The 18,560-nt window shown below is 32.0% G+C and overlaps 1 protein-coding gene and 1 long non-coding RNA gene across 2 annotated transcripts; one reads left to right on the forward strand and one right to left on the reverse strand.

Annotated features, from left to right (window-relative positions):
* Window positions 1-3,649: 3,649 nt before the first annotated feature.
* Window positions 3,650-5,000, reverse strand: LOC132729349 (uncharacterized). Its single transcript, XR_009625602.1, has 2 exons — window positions 4,868-5,000; window positions 3,650-3,888 (listed from the first exon to the last, which is right to left on the reverse strand). It is a non-coding gene; the product is annotated as an uncharacterized LOC132729349 (long non-coding RNA).
* A 7,601-nt stretch (window positions 5,001-12,601) lies between these two features.
* On the forward strand, window positions 12,602-18,264 carry LOC132729350 (fatty acid-binding protein, adipocyte-like). Its single transcript, XM_060715116.1, has 4 exons — window positions 12,602-12,765; window positions 13,728-13,900; window positions 15,882-16,007; window positions 16,842-18,264. Exons 1-4 carry the CDS (start codon window positions 12,684-12,686, stop codon window positions 16,905-16,907), a joined length of 447 nt encoding a protein of 148 aa, XP_060571099.1. The 5' UTR covers window positions 12,602-12,683; the 3' UTR covers window positions 16,908-18,264.
* The last annotated feature ends 296 nt before the right edge of the window (window positions 18,265-18,560 follow it).

Raw genomic sequence — 18,560 nt, forward strand, 5'->3', positions numbered from 1 at the left:
TGTATATGAGATATATATTGACCTGTAACATAGAAGTGTTATGAGTCTTTAATTTTAAGTCCGAGAGATTATAAGACATAATGTTAATGTCATGCAATAAGTATATTAATTCGATGGCCTCACTATAAAATGCCGAACCTACAAAAAGTAAAGTTTTCAGGAAACAGAAAAATATGTTTTCATAAAAAATACAAAAAGCATAAGAAACTTTTTTGCTGCAATTTACATCATATTTAATTTGTATTTAATGTGTGATATCATAGTAAAAGTAATATATGTCCTTTTTGCAAAAAAATCAAGTCCGGCATTTTATTATACGTAAATGTAGCTTCGGCATCCGGATGTGCTTTTTGAGCCAGAGAGTTGCAGCTTCGGTTTTTATTTTATAATTGAAGTGGTTTAGGTAAATGATTTTTACACGATTTTGCTGTTTGAAACTAGTGTAAACGAACATTTTTCTTCAGGCTAAACTATAAATATTAACCACATACAATCTTTTATGAGAAAAATCAGATATTGTGAGCTTAATATACAATAATATTGATTCATTTTTTTCTTTTGTCTTTTTATAATTTAGTTTCTTGTGAACATTTCTTGTCATAAGCTAGAACTAAATTTCTGTAAAGGTATCAGCGATTTTCAGTGTAGGATAAATTATGTATTTATGACCAGTATGCATACATTTATCTTAAAGGGAAATTTCTCAAATTAAATCAGGAAAAAATTCATAGGTAACTTTGAAAGCATTTAATACAACTTCTGATATAAATCAACTACAAACTTTATAGTTTGATAAACAGGATCAACACATTAAGATGAAAACTTTAACAATATTCAAAACAAACTATTACAACATTTTTAGTTTAAAACTTGGATAAGATTTTTAACTTAAACAATGAAAATACAATATCTTAACAGTAATATCATGTTAAGAAAAGTGAGAGAAACATTTCAATCTCTTAAACTAATATATTTGCTTTTAGTTTCGGTTTGATTTTTAATTACAATCATGCAATGTACACCTACGACATAATACATATTAAGTAATTTAAAACATAGAAATAACCCAAATCAAATTATTTTCTAACAGTGTATGGGCACGGGAATTGGCGCTACTTAGAGACTGCCACGCAGGTTACGTCATGAATGGTTAAGCTGGCCAATTAGTTTCATCAAACTCACATACTCAAAATAAGGACATTAGCGTCAGTGTTATTGAATGAAAGTTATCATTCATTTGTACAGTTAACTGTCTACGTATTTTCAAGAATAGAGATAATATTAATACTGCTTCCTCTTGTGATTGACACAGTGTTGACCAAGATGTCTAGTTATCAGTATATGGACGTTGGTCATAGAACGAATGGTAGTCTTTCGGAATAACTGATTTTATTTGTTGCAAGTGATTATATTTGGACTTTCGCAGAGAGAAAGCCTTTGTGTATGACATTGGTAGAGACTCATTGAAAGTAGGATTTGAGTTTCTGGGCTTTCTGTTTTCTTTGAAATCTTTGTCAGAGTAATGCAGTTTGTATAATATATCACCATTTACTGTATACTTGAGATTTCTTATGTCCGTGACAACAGGTTCGCCAACGGTATTACCTTGTCTGATACTTAAAATATTTTAATTTATAGAAGTCTCTGAAGAAATCGTAGTCAACATACTTCACTTGATATGGATTATTTTGGCTTTCTCTCGAATCCTGAATGAGTTCAACGTATCGCTGTGGGATGTAAATATCCTTGTTTTTTTATTTTTCTTCCAACCGCTGCATGGACGCTGTCGCATTCCATGTAGGTATGTCCTTTTTCAAGGAATTTCTGCTCAATTTCAATATTATGTGTAACTTCAAACCGGCGAAGAGCACATGATAAAGTTACATTTCTATTTTGGTAAGTACAACCATCACTGTATAAAATAACTTTCTCAATACCAGTTAAATCTGTTTTCAAGGTAATGCGAACGTGCTAGCCCCTAAATCCGCCGCTGTTTCATTCCAAAAGTATATGTAGTTCATTACTGATTTTGAGGAAAGTGTGATTTATATTGTTCCTTCTTGTCTGTAGAAATATTTTTTATACATCCCTGTTACCAGATAGGAAGATTTATGTGAGCTTTAATTGTTGATTCAATTATTAAAGTGACATTTTGGCCCATTCAAGTGTACCTGGTTACTAAACATGTTGAAAAAAAAATCACTTTACATTTCGTCATAAATATGTTCAGTTTTATTTTTTACTATGAAAATATAGCAAATAATCCATGTGACCACTGAAATTTCTATCAGTGTCGTTCAGAATATATCTGCAACACTCAATTCCTAAAAAGTGTGAGGCAGTATTTTTCATATTTTTGGTAGTTTATATACTGTATCATTACTTATTTTCATTATCAATTATTGATGAATTACTATAATGGTTGCCAACCTTTTGAAATATATTACTAACTCAACTCACTTTGACAACATAAAAATGGGCATAATGTCACTTTAATGACTTTACGGGGGCATGGACAAGTCCCTTTAGCAACAGGTTCTTATGTATTGATTGTGATATCTCAACAAATTAATGAAATTTAAACAAAATAAAATATGAATTGTCTTAACATTGATGAAGCTGTATTGTTAAATGATTAACAGCAGTTATAACAAATGTTCCATAGAGCTGAGTAGGGTGTGTTCGATCTTCTCCTTTTTTCAATCTTTTCACCCTCAATATGTTATATAGACTTGTCCATTATATAATCTGGACATGACCATTCATCATCATTAGGGAAATTTTCACTATTATAACTACCAGCTGAAAAGCAGACAGTACAGACTATGAACTAGAAAACTTAGATGTGCTGGTTGATCTTGGTCTGCACTGGTGGCTTTGATAATATCATTCTGTGGCTGCTATCAGCTATAGATTAAATAAATGCTTCTTTGAAGACGGATTGAAACATTTTTCAAGATTTATATATCTTCAGGTGCCCTAAATTAAATTCGTTCCTGTTCTAGAGTCAACACAACTTCTTTTTATGTCAAAAAGTCTTGTCATGAAATGATCCCTAAGAAAGAAAACAATGGAATATCTCTAAACATTAAAGTAAATTTTTTATGTATCTGCCAATTTTTTTCAACATAGAAAGCTTGAATTATTAAAAGATTAAGTGTATCGAACTAGCACTGTGAAAATGCTTAAGTTAACGAGTCCTGACCATGCGGTGGATATTAATCTGCTATGGCAACTGCCTGATAACACTTGCTTGATATTTATTTTTGATATTAGGTAAGTAACTTGATATCAAAAATAAGCCCCGCCCATTTCGACGGACTTTTTTTCAATAGCATTTCAATAGATTTTCTCATTTTTACTCATCAGTTTTTGAATTCTGCAATTTTATATCATATCCTTGCAAGTCATGAATTTTTATTATTATTTAAAGTAAATGAACAGACAATATACAATTCTTGTATAACATCTGACTATAAACACTTCACATATAATCATGATAAGAAATCCAAATAAGATTATTATTGTTGTTGTTGTCATTGTTGCAACATTTTTTTGTTTAAGAAGCATACTGTTGTTATTATTGTTTCTGAGTTTATATTAAAGTCATATTTGTATATATTGTTACTGACTTTTTTCTAAGAAAAGATTTTTACACTATTTTCTTTATTGTATATTAACAATTATTTTATTACATTTCTGAAATAAATATTTTCTCTGTTGTCAAATACTCTATTAATTAACTCTGACATTTCTGATGTGAATAAAATCTCTATATAAATCATTTGTTAAACCATATTGTCTTTTTTGTTGTTGTTGATGTCTTTATTTTTATATACCTCCTTTTAGCCAACAGCTGGACGAGTCTGGTTTAAACGGAATGGTACCCTGAAAATGTAATAGAGATACATGTATAATTTAGCTAAATCACCATGGTTAAAAAGTAAAATAACTTTGAGAAAAAGTTGAATAGAAAGTTGTAAAATAGAAAGTTTTCCTTTGGATATCGATAATTTTGGACTATATGTAAAATTCATGCATGTAAAATTCAATGTTATATTTATGGCCTTTTTTGTAGAGTAAATAATAAATTATCTTGGAAGGAGGATTGTTTAACCATAGACTGCTATGTTTTACTTATTTAATCCCTAAATATCTAATGGTCTTGCCCATCTTTACATGAAGACAAAACCATGCCACGATTTTTAGAGATTTTTTAAAAAAAATACTGATTGAATAACTATCAGTACAGGCATGCCTGATGGCACATATGTGATTTATTTTGGTCACTTTCTGCTCTGGTTGCATGAATAGAATCTTTTGTAGATAAATAATACTGACAAGCAAAGAGTTATATCAAACTAAATTGTTATGTTGCTTTGTTATGTTGTTCCGAGTTTCAATAAAAATGGTTTTGGATGGAGGATTGATATATCCACACTCCTGAAATTCACCTTATTGGCACCGACTAGATCTTCGTCGTCATTGACCAAAAGCGGGTTGTACAAAAGTGAGATTTTTTCACCCATACGGAAGTCACCCCGGGCACGCCCATGCTAAACTATAGGTTAATCCCAACAGACTACTACAAATTTCCATTCTTTCCAAAGAACGGTTTTCCACAGCCTATCACCTAATATTGTTTCATTACCCACACTTAAATATGGTATATTTCTAAGAAATTGTCACCTCAAAGTTCAAGTCCTACTTGAGCAGTATTTGTATCGTTTAAAACCTGCCTTAAAGAATAAAATCATACCAGTATCTACGTTACTTTAATAAACTCTCACATAAAGAAAAAGTTCTGCCAGAGAATAAAATTTTGATTTTGATTCCTTTGTACAGTTTAAGAATAATAATAAGTTACTTTTCTTCACATAAGAAGTAAGTAGGTCTGTCACAGGAGAATCCCTGCCACTTGAAGTTGTATCTGCCGTCCATTGCCAGACATTGTGTTCCTGGTAAATCATCCGATACACCATATGGCCACCTGGATGTGTAAAAATAACTTTACATTATTATTATTATTATATTGAAATAAAATTCTGACTACAAATCCCGGGATTTTGAGGTAAACTCAACTCGCTACTGCAACAGATTTCGACTACAAATCTCGAGTTTTCGGGGTAGATTCCCCGCTACCCAAACTTTTTCCTCGAGGACAATGCCGAGGGTCACGAGGAAAATATTCATGCCACTACAACTAAGATTCTGATTACAAATCTCGGGTTCTCGCTAAAACAACTTAGATACGATTCCCGGGCTCTCGAGGAACATTCTCCGCTAATACAACTAAGATTCTGACTACACATTTCAGTATCTCGAGGTAAAATCTCCGTATTACAAATAAGATTCTGAATACAAATCCCAGATTCTCGAGGAAAATTCCCTGGTACTATAATTAAGATACAAACTACAAATCCCTGGAGTCTCGAGGAAATTTCCCCGTTACTATAACTAAGATTCTAACTACAAATCCCTGGAGTCTCGTGGAAAATTCCCTGGTACTATAACTAAGATTCTAAGTACAAATCCTGGGGGTCTCGAGGAAATTTCCGCGTTACTATAACTAAGGTTCCGACTACAAATCTCGTGGTTTCGATGACATTTTCCTGTTACTTAATTCAGCTAAGGTTCCGACTATAAATCCCGGGGGTCTCGAGGGAATTTCCCCGTTACTACAACTAAGGTTCCAACTACAAATCCCGGGGGCCTCGGGGAAATTTCCCTGTTACTATAACTTAGTTTCCGACTACAAATCCCGGGGGTTTCGAGGAAATTTCCCCGTAACTAGTATACAACTAAAGTTCTGGCTACAATTTCGGGGTCACGAGGTAAATTTTACTTCTTCTGTCTTTATTCAATATACATGAATATTACTCGATTTTAATTGGTCGAAACAACAATATTTAGATCACAATTCCTTTAGAGAATTTCTTTTGTAATTCATATAATTCTATTGTGTTTCCTGGACAGGGTACGATTAGTTTTATTTATGATGTGTAATTCCTACACAGTAGAAAGAAAATACTAGTCCTCTGCAAAAGGTTTACTGATTTTCAAAAAAAACATTTATTGTTGATATGACAAAACCAACATAATGGGTTTGCGACCAGCATGGATCCCGACCAGCCTGCGCATCCGCGCAGTCTGATCAGGATCCATGCTGTTCGCTATCACTTTCTCTACTTGTACATGTAATAGGGTTTGTAAGCAAACAGCATGGATTCCTGATCAGACTGCGCGATGCGCAGGCTGGTCTGGATCCATGCTGGTCGCAAACCCATTATGTTGGTTTTGTCGTGACGCGGCTCATTTATGGTTGATTATAAATAGTTTACCTGAAAGTGTTTCACGTGTTTACTGATGTACCCACTGAGGTGAATTTGTCCCCGACTTCTTGGCTCCCAACCAAAACAAAGCTTCTGGATATCTCACTGAACAATACAAGAAACTCATTAACTTTTATCGAACTACTTATATTAAATGGACCTGTCTATCTTAACCAGCTAGTCATTTTTTTTAGGGAAATTTTTTAATATAAGTACCAACTGAATAACGAACATTGCAGACGATGATCAAATGAATGTGCTGGTTGATTTTGAGTCTACACCGGTCAGATTGGTAGATTTCTACATTCTTGCACGCATGCAAGCTAATGGGTTTGATCATTTCTATTTTAACTGAATTCTTTTATGACAATTTAATTAACCCAGACATTGATAATGGTTAGTTCAAGTCATTTTGTACTGACACATTGATTATGCTTTGGCTGATATATATTCGCCAATTGTTTAAGATTAATCGCAAAGATTAAACTTGTAGTTTGTGAATGAAACCCTCTAAACTGAAATTTATGGTAAGCCCATTATATATTTTAGCAGCGTTAATGTTTTAAACCCCATGTTTAAAAAAATTATCAGTCATAATAATTTTACCCATAAGGGATTCTAGAAAGAAATCCCAGTACAGAGCAAATACTAGCCATTGTTACAAATCTTTTTACTTCTTTTAACAGACGCTACATATTGTTCGGAAAACAAACAGCCGTCGAATCTGTTCGTCATTTAAAAACCCCCGGGGTGAAAATGACATTTTTCCCCAATTTAGGTTTAGGTAAATTAATTATTTGCCCTTTTTCCCTCCACCTTTGATGTTTACAAATGTTTTTCCCATTTCCCATGGAAAATAGGGGGAAATGTTCATTTTTGAAATCAAAACACCGTTTAAAAAAAACTGTTTCCCAACCCAATTGTAACCCAAATTTGCCCCAAAACAAAAAAAATTATTTTTTTTACCTCTCATAGTTTTCCAATAGTTTTCAACAAAAAGGCCTCTCTGTATTTCTGGAACGAAAAGTTTCCCTTTTCTTGCTTCACAAAATTCCTGAAAAAGGGAAAAGGAATCAAAGTATCAAAGCACCCGGGAAAAATTAAAAACCTTCAAAAACCCAAAAGGAAAGTCTGGTTAAAAATTAAAAAATTTTACTTCTCAAATGGCATTGTATTTTAAAGTGGTTATGATTGTGCATATTTTTTTTTAAAACAATTCAAACGTGGTTTCCCTTTAAAAAACCACAGTTAGTTTTTATTATTTTTTTCATAATACAAATTACAACAAATTTTTTGGGGAATCTTTTTTGTTTTATTTAAACCGGTCCTTGAAAGGAAAAGTTTTTTTTTTTGTTTTTTTTTTTTTTTCCCTTTTTTCCCCCCTTTGGTCCGGGGAAGACAATTAAACAGCTCCGCCCTATTTCCGGTGCGGCAAAACACTACCCATGTAGAGCCGGGAAAAATCTGTAAACATGAAAATTAAGCAAAGAAAATTGCAAAAGTGTTTTTTTAAAAAAGTAAACTGGCCAAAAAAAAAAATTTCAATGAAAAATTTTCCTAACTATAAATAAATTTTTGGGCTAAAATTTTAATTTCCATCAGAAAACGAATTTGAACCCCCGGGGGCACCCGGGACAAAAATATAAGGGCATTTTTAGTTTTGGGTTATTTTGAATTAGGATTTTTTTTCTACGACAATTCTAGGGTTTTAATCTTTTAAAATCATTTTTTTGCGTTTCTTTTAGGAAAAGCTTTTTTTCCTTTAAAGGAAAAAAAAAAACATATATAAAAATGGAAACTGGTATTTTTCATATTTTTTAAAACAAGAATTTCAACATTTTGATAAAAAATAAATCCTGACTTACTCTTCTCACTTTTTGACACCAAAAATTTTCCCGGCGGGCAGCCCAATTTTACATTTTTTTAGATTACCCCACGTGCCGCCTTTTTGGCCCCGGGTTACTGATACATTGGGGAATATCTGAAAAAAAAATTCCCCAAAATACGATTTTTAATGGATGACAAAGAAAACTCATTTTTAAATTTTAAATTTTTTTGTTTTAAAAAAAAATTTATTTTGCTTCCCATGTGAAAGACACGTGTACTTTAAAGGGGTGCCCCAAATTTTTTTTAAAAAGGCCAAAACCCGAAAATTACACTCGTATAAAGAGAGGAAAATCTTGCTTTTTTAATAAACAATTAGCACATTTTGTTTCCCCTTTGTTAAAAAAAAACCCCCAAAATAAATTGTAAAGTCAAAAACCCAAACCCCAATTGTACCCCGGGGTTTTCCCGTAAAGAAAAACGGGCACGTTTTTTAAACCACCGTTTGTTCCAAACATGTCCCGTTTTTTAAAAAAGGGATTATTTTACACTCCAAAATTTTCTAAAATTTAAAAACCAAATAGAAAAATTAAGAAAAAATCGGATTTTTAATTTTAACAAACAAAAGAAAATTTCAAAATTTTTAAAACCCCCCCCCCCAAAACTTTAAAAAGTTTTAAAAAAAAAAAAAAAATTTTCCCAAAACAAAGTTGGAAAAAATTTTTCAAGAGGGGCCCAAAATTCCAGATTTTCTTTTTAACATATAATTAAAATTATTATTATTTTTAAATTTTTTTTATTTTTATTATTTTTAATTTTTAAATTAAATTTTTATTTTAAATATTTTTATTATTTTTATTTAACGTTTTAAATAAAAATATTTTTGGAAATCCCGTCACATTTTGGGCCCCGGTTGCCCCCAGGAAACCCCAACTACAAAACGTTTTATTGATTTTCCCTTCGTGAAAACGTGCCCCCATTCTTGCAGGGGTTACCGAACTTTCAAAAATTTCCCTAAAATAAAATTTTTAACTAAACTTATCTTCCCTTTTTTTTTAAAAATTTAAAATTTGAAAGAAAACTTTTGAACACATATAATAACATACAATAGGTAAATACGTTCATATGCATGAGAACACACCATATTACATGTATATTATAAACATGTACTCAATTAGCAATCAGAATTATAACTTAATCATAGAATAAACAACAAAATATCTTTTCTTTAATGCCGTTTGATACTTCCTTTCATTTAATAATTTTGATGCACAGACAAATTAAATTAACAATTAAAATAAGTGACTCCCACCGTCACAATTTGGTCCTGTTGTGCCTGCTGGGCAGTTACACCTGTACTTGTTGATTTCTTCTATACAAACACCGCCATTTTTACATGGGTTGCTGGCACATTCGGCGACATCTGAAGAATAAATAGCAAGAATATCAATTTTAAAAGCTTACAGACTCAATCAAACCCAGTTTGGCATTGTTTTTTTTAAATTTAAAGCCCCCCAGGATTTTCATTTTTTTTAGTATTTCAACCCTATTTAAAATATTATGCATGAAAAAATCTTAAAAAAAATACGAAATCACCATAAACGAACTTGAGCGACCTTTTTAAAAAAACCAAAAAGAATGCTGTCAATTTCCCTTGATTTCTAAGCCCCTTTACGCTGTTTCTAAAGATGGAAGATACTTGCCAGTGCAGCAATATCCTGCCGTTCCTGTGCGGCAGTTACATTTCCCGCCAAAAAAATTTTGCCATAAAGGGAGGACACGGGCCAAAATCTTTTTTTTCTTTAGGGGGGGATCCTTGGGAACCCAAAGGCCCCAACCCCGAAACCTCCCCCCCAGGTGGTGAACATGGGCCCCCCCAAACTCCCCCCTATATCCGAATAACATCTGGACCCCAAAATTAAAAAATGTGGCAGACGGGCAAAAAAAAATTTAAAATTAAAATTAAATTTTTTTTGAAATTAAGAAAAAATAACCAATAGTTCCCCCTTTTTTTTAAAAAAAAGATGATTTTTCGGAAAATTTTTTTGCGGGGACAGTGGAAATTTTTTAAATTACCCAACGGGTTTGGATTGGTTACGAATATCCAAAAAACCAACAAACCAAAATACCTTTCCAAATTTTACGCTCATGAATTTTGCATTTTTTAAAAGGAAAAAAAAAAAACCCGTTTTAAGTATTTCACATGCTAAAGTTGACGAATGATATAGAATAACACCAAATTTATATATCACTAATCAATATTTCACTAGATATACATGTATATTTTCTGTCGTCTGTTAAAATTTTTTCCCACAGTCAGTGTTATTACGGATATTACAACATATATGAGAACGATCTTTAGGAACAATGAACATTAACCATTTTATGAACTATATATAAACAATACATAATGTATTGTTCATTGGTCGTTATAAACAAGTCTTCCTATATGTGTATCTAAAATTAGATTTTTAATATAATGTAAGTTTCAATAACATAAAGATTATTATTCTAAAGAAAAAAGGCAGATGTTTCAGGTGAAATTTAAAATTACACACAATGGATATGTTGTGCTAATTAAAGAAACATTTTAAAATGAGATACCTATGGTCCATGCTGTAAATATGAAAGCAGACCTTGTATATAAACATATATCTCACCACCTGTAATGAAAACAGTTGAAAATAAAACCCCGTGAAAAATAATTTGGTCTGCTGGCTGTTTCATTAATACAATGATGAATGGTGCTGGAAAACTTTGTGCCTTTTGATTCTTGATGATGATCCTCGCATCAAATTCAGGACAACGACGACGACAAATTTGGTGAAAAGGATTAAGATGGATGGATGATGATGTGATAATTGGCTACGAGAGGATGATGGTTGATGATTGATGATCGAAGATTTAATGATGTCAGCAGTGTAAGAGCGGTAAATTTTCGTGGCTCCTGGTGATGGAAAAGGGATGTGGTTGATGTCAGGGTCTTTTGAAAAGGAGAGGAGGTGATGTCATAAATTAAGTTATTGACCCTTGTCACGAGTTTCAGTGATAGAGATGAAATCTCAATTTGCTAAAGATAATTGACCCCAATTCCAAAATTCATAAAAATGCTACTAATAAAACTTTTATATACATATGATAGGTCTAAATGGTAAAATAACATAAATGTATATTTTCTTTAGAACAAAAAAAAGTAACTAAAATATTTCAAAATGAAATTATAAAAAATATTTACAAAAAACGTAAACCCTTGTTACTTTCCTGATGTTTAGAACAAACCAGATATAAGGTTTGTAGTGATACAGTTTTGTTTGATCTGTTTTAATCTAAAACACAGTAACACAAAAATTTACCCAGGGTAAGGTGGTTAGCAAAATTGATAAGGCTATGTGATAATCTAAAAAAAAAGTATTCAGAAGTTTGATATTTGCTGAGTCGCGTTTATATCAACGATTTAATTTCGTTGTTTTGTCTATAACTGTTATTGTCCAGCGCAGAGGTGTAAATGGATTTATAGACCTGTAACAAAAAATTGTTATGAGTTGCAGAGCACTTTTCTATAATTTTAAGATCGAGAGATTATAAAACATAATGTGTAATGTTTGAATCAGACATAATGTAATCAGTATATATACATGTATAATATTTTCGGTCGTGCGTCTGTCTGTCCGCCCATACTATATACCAATAGTTTTGAAATAGCACCTTTCAGTGATCTTTAAAATTTACGGTAATTCATTTTAGTGAACCCTTGTTGGCATGAAAGTAAACTAGTGAAGAAAAAAAATGGTCAGATTTTAATATGTACACCATAACATGCATTTATGCATTTTAATAGCTAGAATCAATAGGTGATTCTGAACGTGTTTTTATCTTCTTCTTTTATTATGTCATAAGCCCAACAAGATAACAACTTTTTTCCAAAATTTGTTGACAAGTCCGAATAGCCTAGTTCAGACAGATTAGGTGTTTAGACAATTATTGTGCGAGTTTCAGAGTTTCAAATCTCCTGGACCGCCTCCGCGGTCGAGGGGTTAGAGTCGATTACTTCTAATCCAGTTTCCTCTCTGGCGTGGGTTTGATCCCCGGGAAATGCTTTGGTAGTTTAGCGCAGAGGAAGGTAGTCTAGTACTGGTGTAACTCTCCATGAACGATGGTTAGGAAACTACGTACCCGCCTATATGACTGAAATACTGTTGGAAAAAGGCGTAAAATGAAACAAACAAACAAACAAACAAACAAACAAGAAATCAAATCTTCTGTATTATACAGTCCTTATTCGAATGGTGTAAAGTGATGTAGGAAATAAAGTATATAAATCAGACGTCTATTCAACCAGCAGTTAGCGCGATATCTAATAATTATCATTTAAATAAAAACACCCTGGACGGGCTTTTATGCTAATTATAGTAACACGAAAACAGACGTAAATCCGTCTGGTCTATTTTTAGCACACGTAACTCCATGTAAACATACTGGCTGAAGTCGACGAATGTTATAAATTAAACTCTACAAATTAAGTACAAAATGGAAGGTTTCGATGAAAGTATTGGAGGGAAATGGAAACTGCTCAGGAACGAGAATTTTGATGAGTATCTAAGTCTAATGGGTGAGTGAGAATATTTATTTTATTTCTGTACATGTATTAAGAACTGTCTGACTCAATCACGCGGCCGCGTGTTCTCATCGATTGACAACTAAACTATTAAAGCCTCCAGGCTGTACTTGTTTGACACTATGCAGTACATGACATTACATGCGTGTGTGGTGTACATTCCACATTAATCCATACTGACTTAATACAAGTTTAATAGTTAATCATATACTGAATGTTCAAGTTATGTGTAGGTCCCCTAATATTTTAATAATGTACATGTATACATATATACTCGTGCATTATTCATTAAATGTGTGTTTCCTAAAATTATTAAGCGTACATTTTTCTAATTCCACAAAAAGGTTCCGAAAATAGTAAGTGTTAAAGGTCTATAAGCGATCTCATTGGCAATCGAAACGGGTAAATACACATGTAAATGGATTAGTGTGTCTACCCTGGGGACAAGCACAACCCATGCAGGCAAAGATATATGCGGTCTAAGATCGACACACCTGAACCTTTCTTGGGTTTATTATATACACTCGGTTACAAAGGAAATTGTGCACGTGTTGCAAACTTATGATTTTTATGAATGCGTCATTATATTTGAATATTTGAATGGAATAATATTCCAGGCGACTCTATAAGACGTTATACATAGTACATAATTTCCTATTTTGCAACTGAGTATAATTAACATATATATATCTGTACCGATAGCCATTTAAACAGTGTATTCAGAAGTGCTTCACACGACAAAAACATGTCCATAAAATTAAAAATACAAAATCGTGATCATGAGTGAGAATAAATAGAAGAGAACATACGCATTTTTTCATAATATAATATAACTATAGCTAGGAAGTTACCATAAAAACTTCATCTTTGTCATTATTACTATTTAGAATAATTGATACTATTTTCGTAATACTATATAAAACATTTCTAAATGAAAGTTTTCCCTTCTTACACAGGAATCGGTTTCCTGAAAAGGAAAATAGCATGTGCGTTCACGACTGTCATGGAGTTAACTAAACTGGACGATAAGAGGGTCCGTATTGTCAGTGATGGACCCAAACATTCGGATTCTGTGGTAATTTTAGGGGACGAAGTTGAGGAGGTCGATCCTTTTGATAATAAAATTAAGGTCAGTAGGTCATTATGAATTGATATACAATATTACAATACATTTAAGTTCTTTATTAATTGCATAATGCTATCAATTAATCTATCTTCTCCGGTTATGTACGTGAAGGCACTTAAATACGTGGTTCTACTCAGGTGCCCGTTCGTGCCTGAAGTAATGAACGGAAGGGCACCTGAGGTCTTCCTCCACCAGTAAAGCTGGATCGTCGCTATATGACCTATAATGTGTTCGGTGTGACGTAAAACCAAATTAAACAAACAAACAAAATGGATGATCACGCAAGTCTTTATGAAAAACGATTTTATCCTGATCTCTTCTTCAAAACTGTTGTCTTTAGCACACTTCAATTTGTCGAGCTGATTAAGTTAGATTGTTCAGTTTGTAAAATTCCAATTGTGTATCCAACCCAAAATTCTTGATTTTTTATAGTGAACATTGTTTTGTAACTTGGCTTGCTTGTAGTGCAGATAACTCTAAGATGATTAGCTGCATGATTATTAGAGTTATTGCTCCTGTTTTAACTCATTAAATCTAAAGTAAAGACTGCCAAGAACAAGGCAATTTAATGTAGAAAGAGGCTAAATTTTGTCAATTAAAATTTGATCTAGCATGGGAACAAACTCCCGGGCCTCTCACAATACTACATGACACATCCCATTATGCAACTATGTGGTATTTAAAATCGATAATATATATATTCATACTTTAAAGAGGGATCATATTTGTAGATGACATTATTTTTAAATACACGTTCTATCGATATTGAAATATCAACGCGAGTTTAAAATTGTAAATCAAAAGAAAGAATTACACTACAATGTAAATAAAATTGACAAGGACCAGTGTGAATAAAGTTAAACTGCTTAATATAGAGAGGATATTCAAGTTTTTTCTATAAATACATGATTTATATTCATCGAGTGGTATGAAAATAAAAATTTCATGAGTGGCGGTAGCCATGAGTGAAATATGGTAATTTTCATGCCACAAGATGAAAATAAATCATGTATTTTTAGAAAAAACTTGAATTTTCTGTTTATTATATACATTTTTCTTTCTGGACATTAAAATTTGAAAGACTTTCCCTTAAATTTTGAGTACTGGCAGAATTTAAAAGAAAGTAGTCCGGCAAGACACCAGTGAAAATACGGAAAATATGTTTCACTGCAGTAAAAAATAAATTTTTACAGTGAAAATACTGAAAATGAAAATACGCATTTTATTTCATCAATATTTTTCAACATTTCATTTAAAAGTATATAATAAATTTGTAGCACATCGATTCACGTACAATTTGAAATGGTTGTATATGTTACGTTATTATCGACCATTTCGGATGTAGCTGTTATGCTAGCAACAGCCTGCCTTTCAAATTGTCAATCTCAGTGCTAGGGGCTCACGCACCCTAGCCTAGCACACTTTCCTCGTCGTCCCTGCCTACTTTGTAGAGCCACATCCCCTCAGCGTTAGTCAGGACATCGGCAGCTGGTCCGCAGTTACAGGTTCTGGCCTACCGAGTTCTTCAAATTTTCTGCCGATGCCATGTGCCTTCTCAGCGACGTACACGCACCGAAGATGTGTGACAAGTTTTTTAAAAGTCTTTTTTATTGTTGGTGTATATTGTTTTCAAAAAGTTACTGATTGGCCAGTTGCCTAAAATTCGGTTACTTGTTGGCATTTAGTACAGTAATAGTGTTTGAGTGTTTTGTATGGAAGTCAAAATACTACTTTGTTTAAATTTTGCAACATTTGTGACAAATTATTTCACATTTAACAGGCAATAAGCATCCAACATGCTCTAAACTTATTATGTAGACGGTATAAAATGCATGTTTGCCCATTCATTGATTCGTTTCTTAAGCATAATGTGCCTTTAAGGGTTTAAATTTGAAGATGATAAAACCACTACTATGAATTTATTATGAATATCCAAATTTATATGAGTAATAAGAATAGGTAATAAGTATTTTATTATTTGCAGGTTAAAGTGAATTGGAATCCAGAAACTAGAGTACTCAGAACAGAGTCATATCCCATTGACGATTCCAAAGCTAAGAAGGCGTTTGTAGAAAGGAAAATAGACCAAGAAACTAAAGAATTGATAATGGTAACTAAAACTTTACCGCCGAAATGTTGTTTGCTGTGGTGTTGCACAGTCTTTGCTGTTAAATATGAACAATTGGTAGCTTTGGCAAACGATTGAAATTTTTGTGTAACAGACTTAGATATATTGTTATATACAAATTCAGGGCTAGAGAAATCAATTGCAGGGGTTGTCCCACAGCATGTACGGACAAAATATATTTTTGAAGAATTTACTTAATAAATATCAGACAGACAAGTGAAAAAATGATTCATATGCATGAAACAGACAAATTATTCAAAATCAGATTTGTCCGGCCCTGTACAATGTTATAAAACATCTGTCAACCATTTCAATAATGAAAACCATTTCATTCCTTATTAGATACAATCCACATTGCCTCTTTGAGCTTTTACGGTTGGTTTGCTCATATGTGACATATGTTTTCTTATAAATATTTACTCAATTGCTTAAATAAAGTAGAATATTTTCACAGAAACATTAATTTAGATGTCTGGAAATTCTTTATAGACCGTCTTCCGGATTTTTTTTTGTAAATGGTTTACTTTTGAGGCTTTGTTTAGGCTGAAGGTCTGATATCGACTGAAGGTCTGATATCGGCTGAAGGTCTGATATCGGTTGGACGTCCTGTAAAATGTACAGGGATGAACTGAATATATGTAAAAATTTCATTGGTCAGTTTAAAATTCAAGCTGAAATCTCGTAATCGAATTGGCCATTGTAAAATTAGTAAAATAACATAAAGGATTTTCAGTAATGTTATAGCGTCTTATTTTTAATTAATCTAAAGTAGTTCTGGAAACAGCTTTACATTCTTATTTATTTTGTTCACTTCAGGAAGTGACGCTACCGGACGAAAAAGGTGGATTTGTGTGCAGAAGAATTTTCAAAAAAGTTGAATAACACCGGTTACATGTATAAGATAGATCGTACATGAGAGTCATGCTACAAATAACTGAGAAAATAGATCTAGTCCGAGATGTTGACAGTTTATGTGTGTATATTTACGATATATTTTGACTTTTATGTAATCTCAAGGAAATTGCATCTGTGATATTTTATCAACGAGTTCGTATCCAGGGTTAATGATGCATATAATTTAGTTTGCATAAAATAAATCCGCATATCGCAATGTGTTTTTTTGGATAATAAAATCCGCATATATATTGCAATGTTTTTATCGAAATAAATCTGAATTTTGCAATATTTTCTGATAAAATTAATCCTCACATTCAAGTATTGATTTATTTTTCTTTGTTAAGTTTTTTGTTAATGTTTTTTACATAATTATAGGGGGCGGGGTGTATTTTTCTTTCTTCTATATATGAGGGAAGTATTTTCATAATCGAATTTTCTTTTAAAAGAATACTTAATTTTAAGGCATTTGTGTCGACAGATTTATTTTGAATCTATAAACAAGGTTGCACGATCATATTTGAAATTAATTAAACAAATAGTCATTGTTTTGTGATTGCATACATAATTGTTTTACATTTATTTTGTAGTGTAGATTATATCTTACTATAAAATTATAATGCAATATACATATATGGTAATTTAAAGCCAAACATTGTCACATTCTTCAATACTTTTTTTGCAATACTTGGCAATATTGACTATTGTAGTACAATTAGATCAAACGAATTTTACCATTTCTTAAATTTGATATTTTTCAGTCATGTATATCAATTAAATAGAGAAAAACGCATACTTTAATACTTGTAGCATAAGGATAATCGTTTAGAAATGACCATATTATATGTTATTTGGGTTTTGGAGTGATATTTATGGATATATTACCTGCCAAGGTTTTATATTTTATCTAGGTATTATCGAGTTATTTCATTACCGAAGTCTGACGGAAAGAGCCGAAAAATTATTACTTTTAAGAGTTTAAAGAAAGATTGACTTCGATAGCAGTTGTTTAAATCTTAATAAACGACCTTTGTTTGTTGTCCAATGAATACATCTGAACACCATGTAGTCTTAGTGATCTAGCTTGTATCACAGTTCCCCAGGAAGTAGTATAAGTCTATTCAATGAATAAGAAATCTATATCTGATATAAAAGTGTTTCATTACTTACTGGTTTTAACATATTTGCACTTTTGACGTTACAGAATGGGACGTAACTCGAATGGATTAACCTTGTAACAATTTGAGTTATGTCTCTTCATTCAATGTTGTGAAGAAAATAAACCATATAGAAAACGTGTAGACTTAATCATATGCAATTTTAAATAAAGTGATATACATTAAAATATGATTTGTTTTCCTTTTCAAAACAGCTTACATTGGGTTTTATTGATAAACATGGTAAAGTGTATGTGCTGGGATTTACAAATACACATTTTTATTTTTATCTGTTTGATTTTATGGCGTTTTTGAGCTTCATCCCAAAGTGCCCGTTATATTAATTACATACAAAAAATAAAGGTATAACAATGAAAAGACACTCATTGTTTCCATAATTTTATGATCGATTCTTCAAACTTTAAGATTAATAACATAAAATATCTCTGTTATTTACAATGATTTCGTGCATTTCCCATTCGCT

Source organism: Ruditapes philippinarum, unplaced genomic scaffold (genome assembly GCF_026571515.1).
Source record: "Ruditapes philippinarum isolate M1 unplaced genomic scaffold, ASM2657151v2 ctg5676_1_1_1_1, whole genome shotgun sequence".
NCBI lineage: Eukaryota > Metazoa > Mollusca > Bivalvia > Venerida > Veneridae > Ruditapes > Ruditapes philippinarum.

Bases quoted from the DNA above. Each gene is read 5' to 3' on its own strand.
- LOC132729350 (XM_060715116.1), top strand. From the start codon at position 12,684: ATGGAAGGTTTCGATGAAAGTATTGGAGGGAAATGGAAACTGCTCAGG. The intron at 12,766-13,727 runs GTGAGTGAGAAT...CTTCTTACACAG, and splicing joins TGAGTATCTAAGTCTAATGG to GAATCGGTTTCCTGAAAAGG. The intron at 13,901-15,881 runs GTCAGTAGGTCA...TATTATTTGCAG, and splicing joins CTTTTGATAATAAAATTAAG to GTTAAAGTGAATTGGAATCC.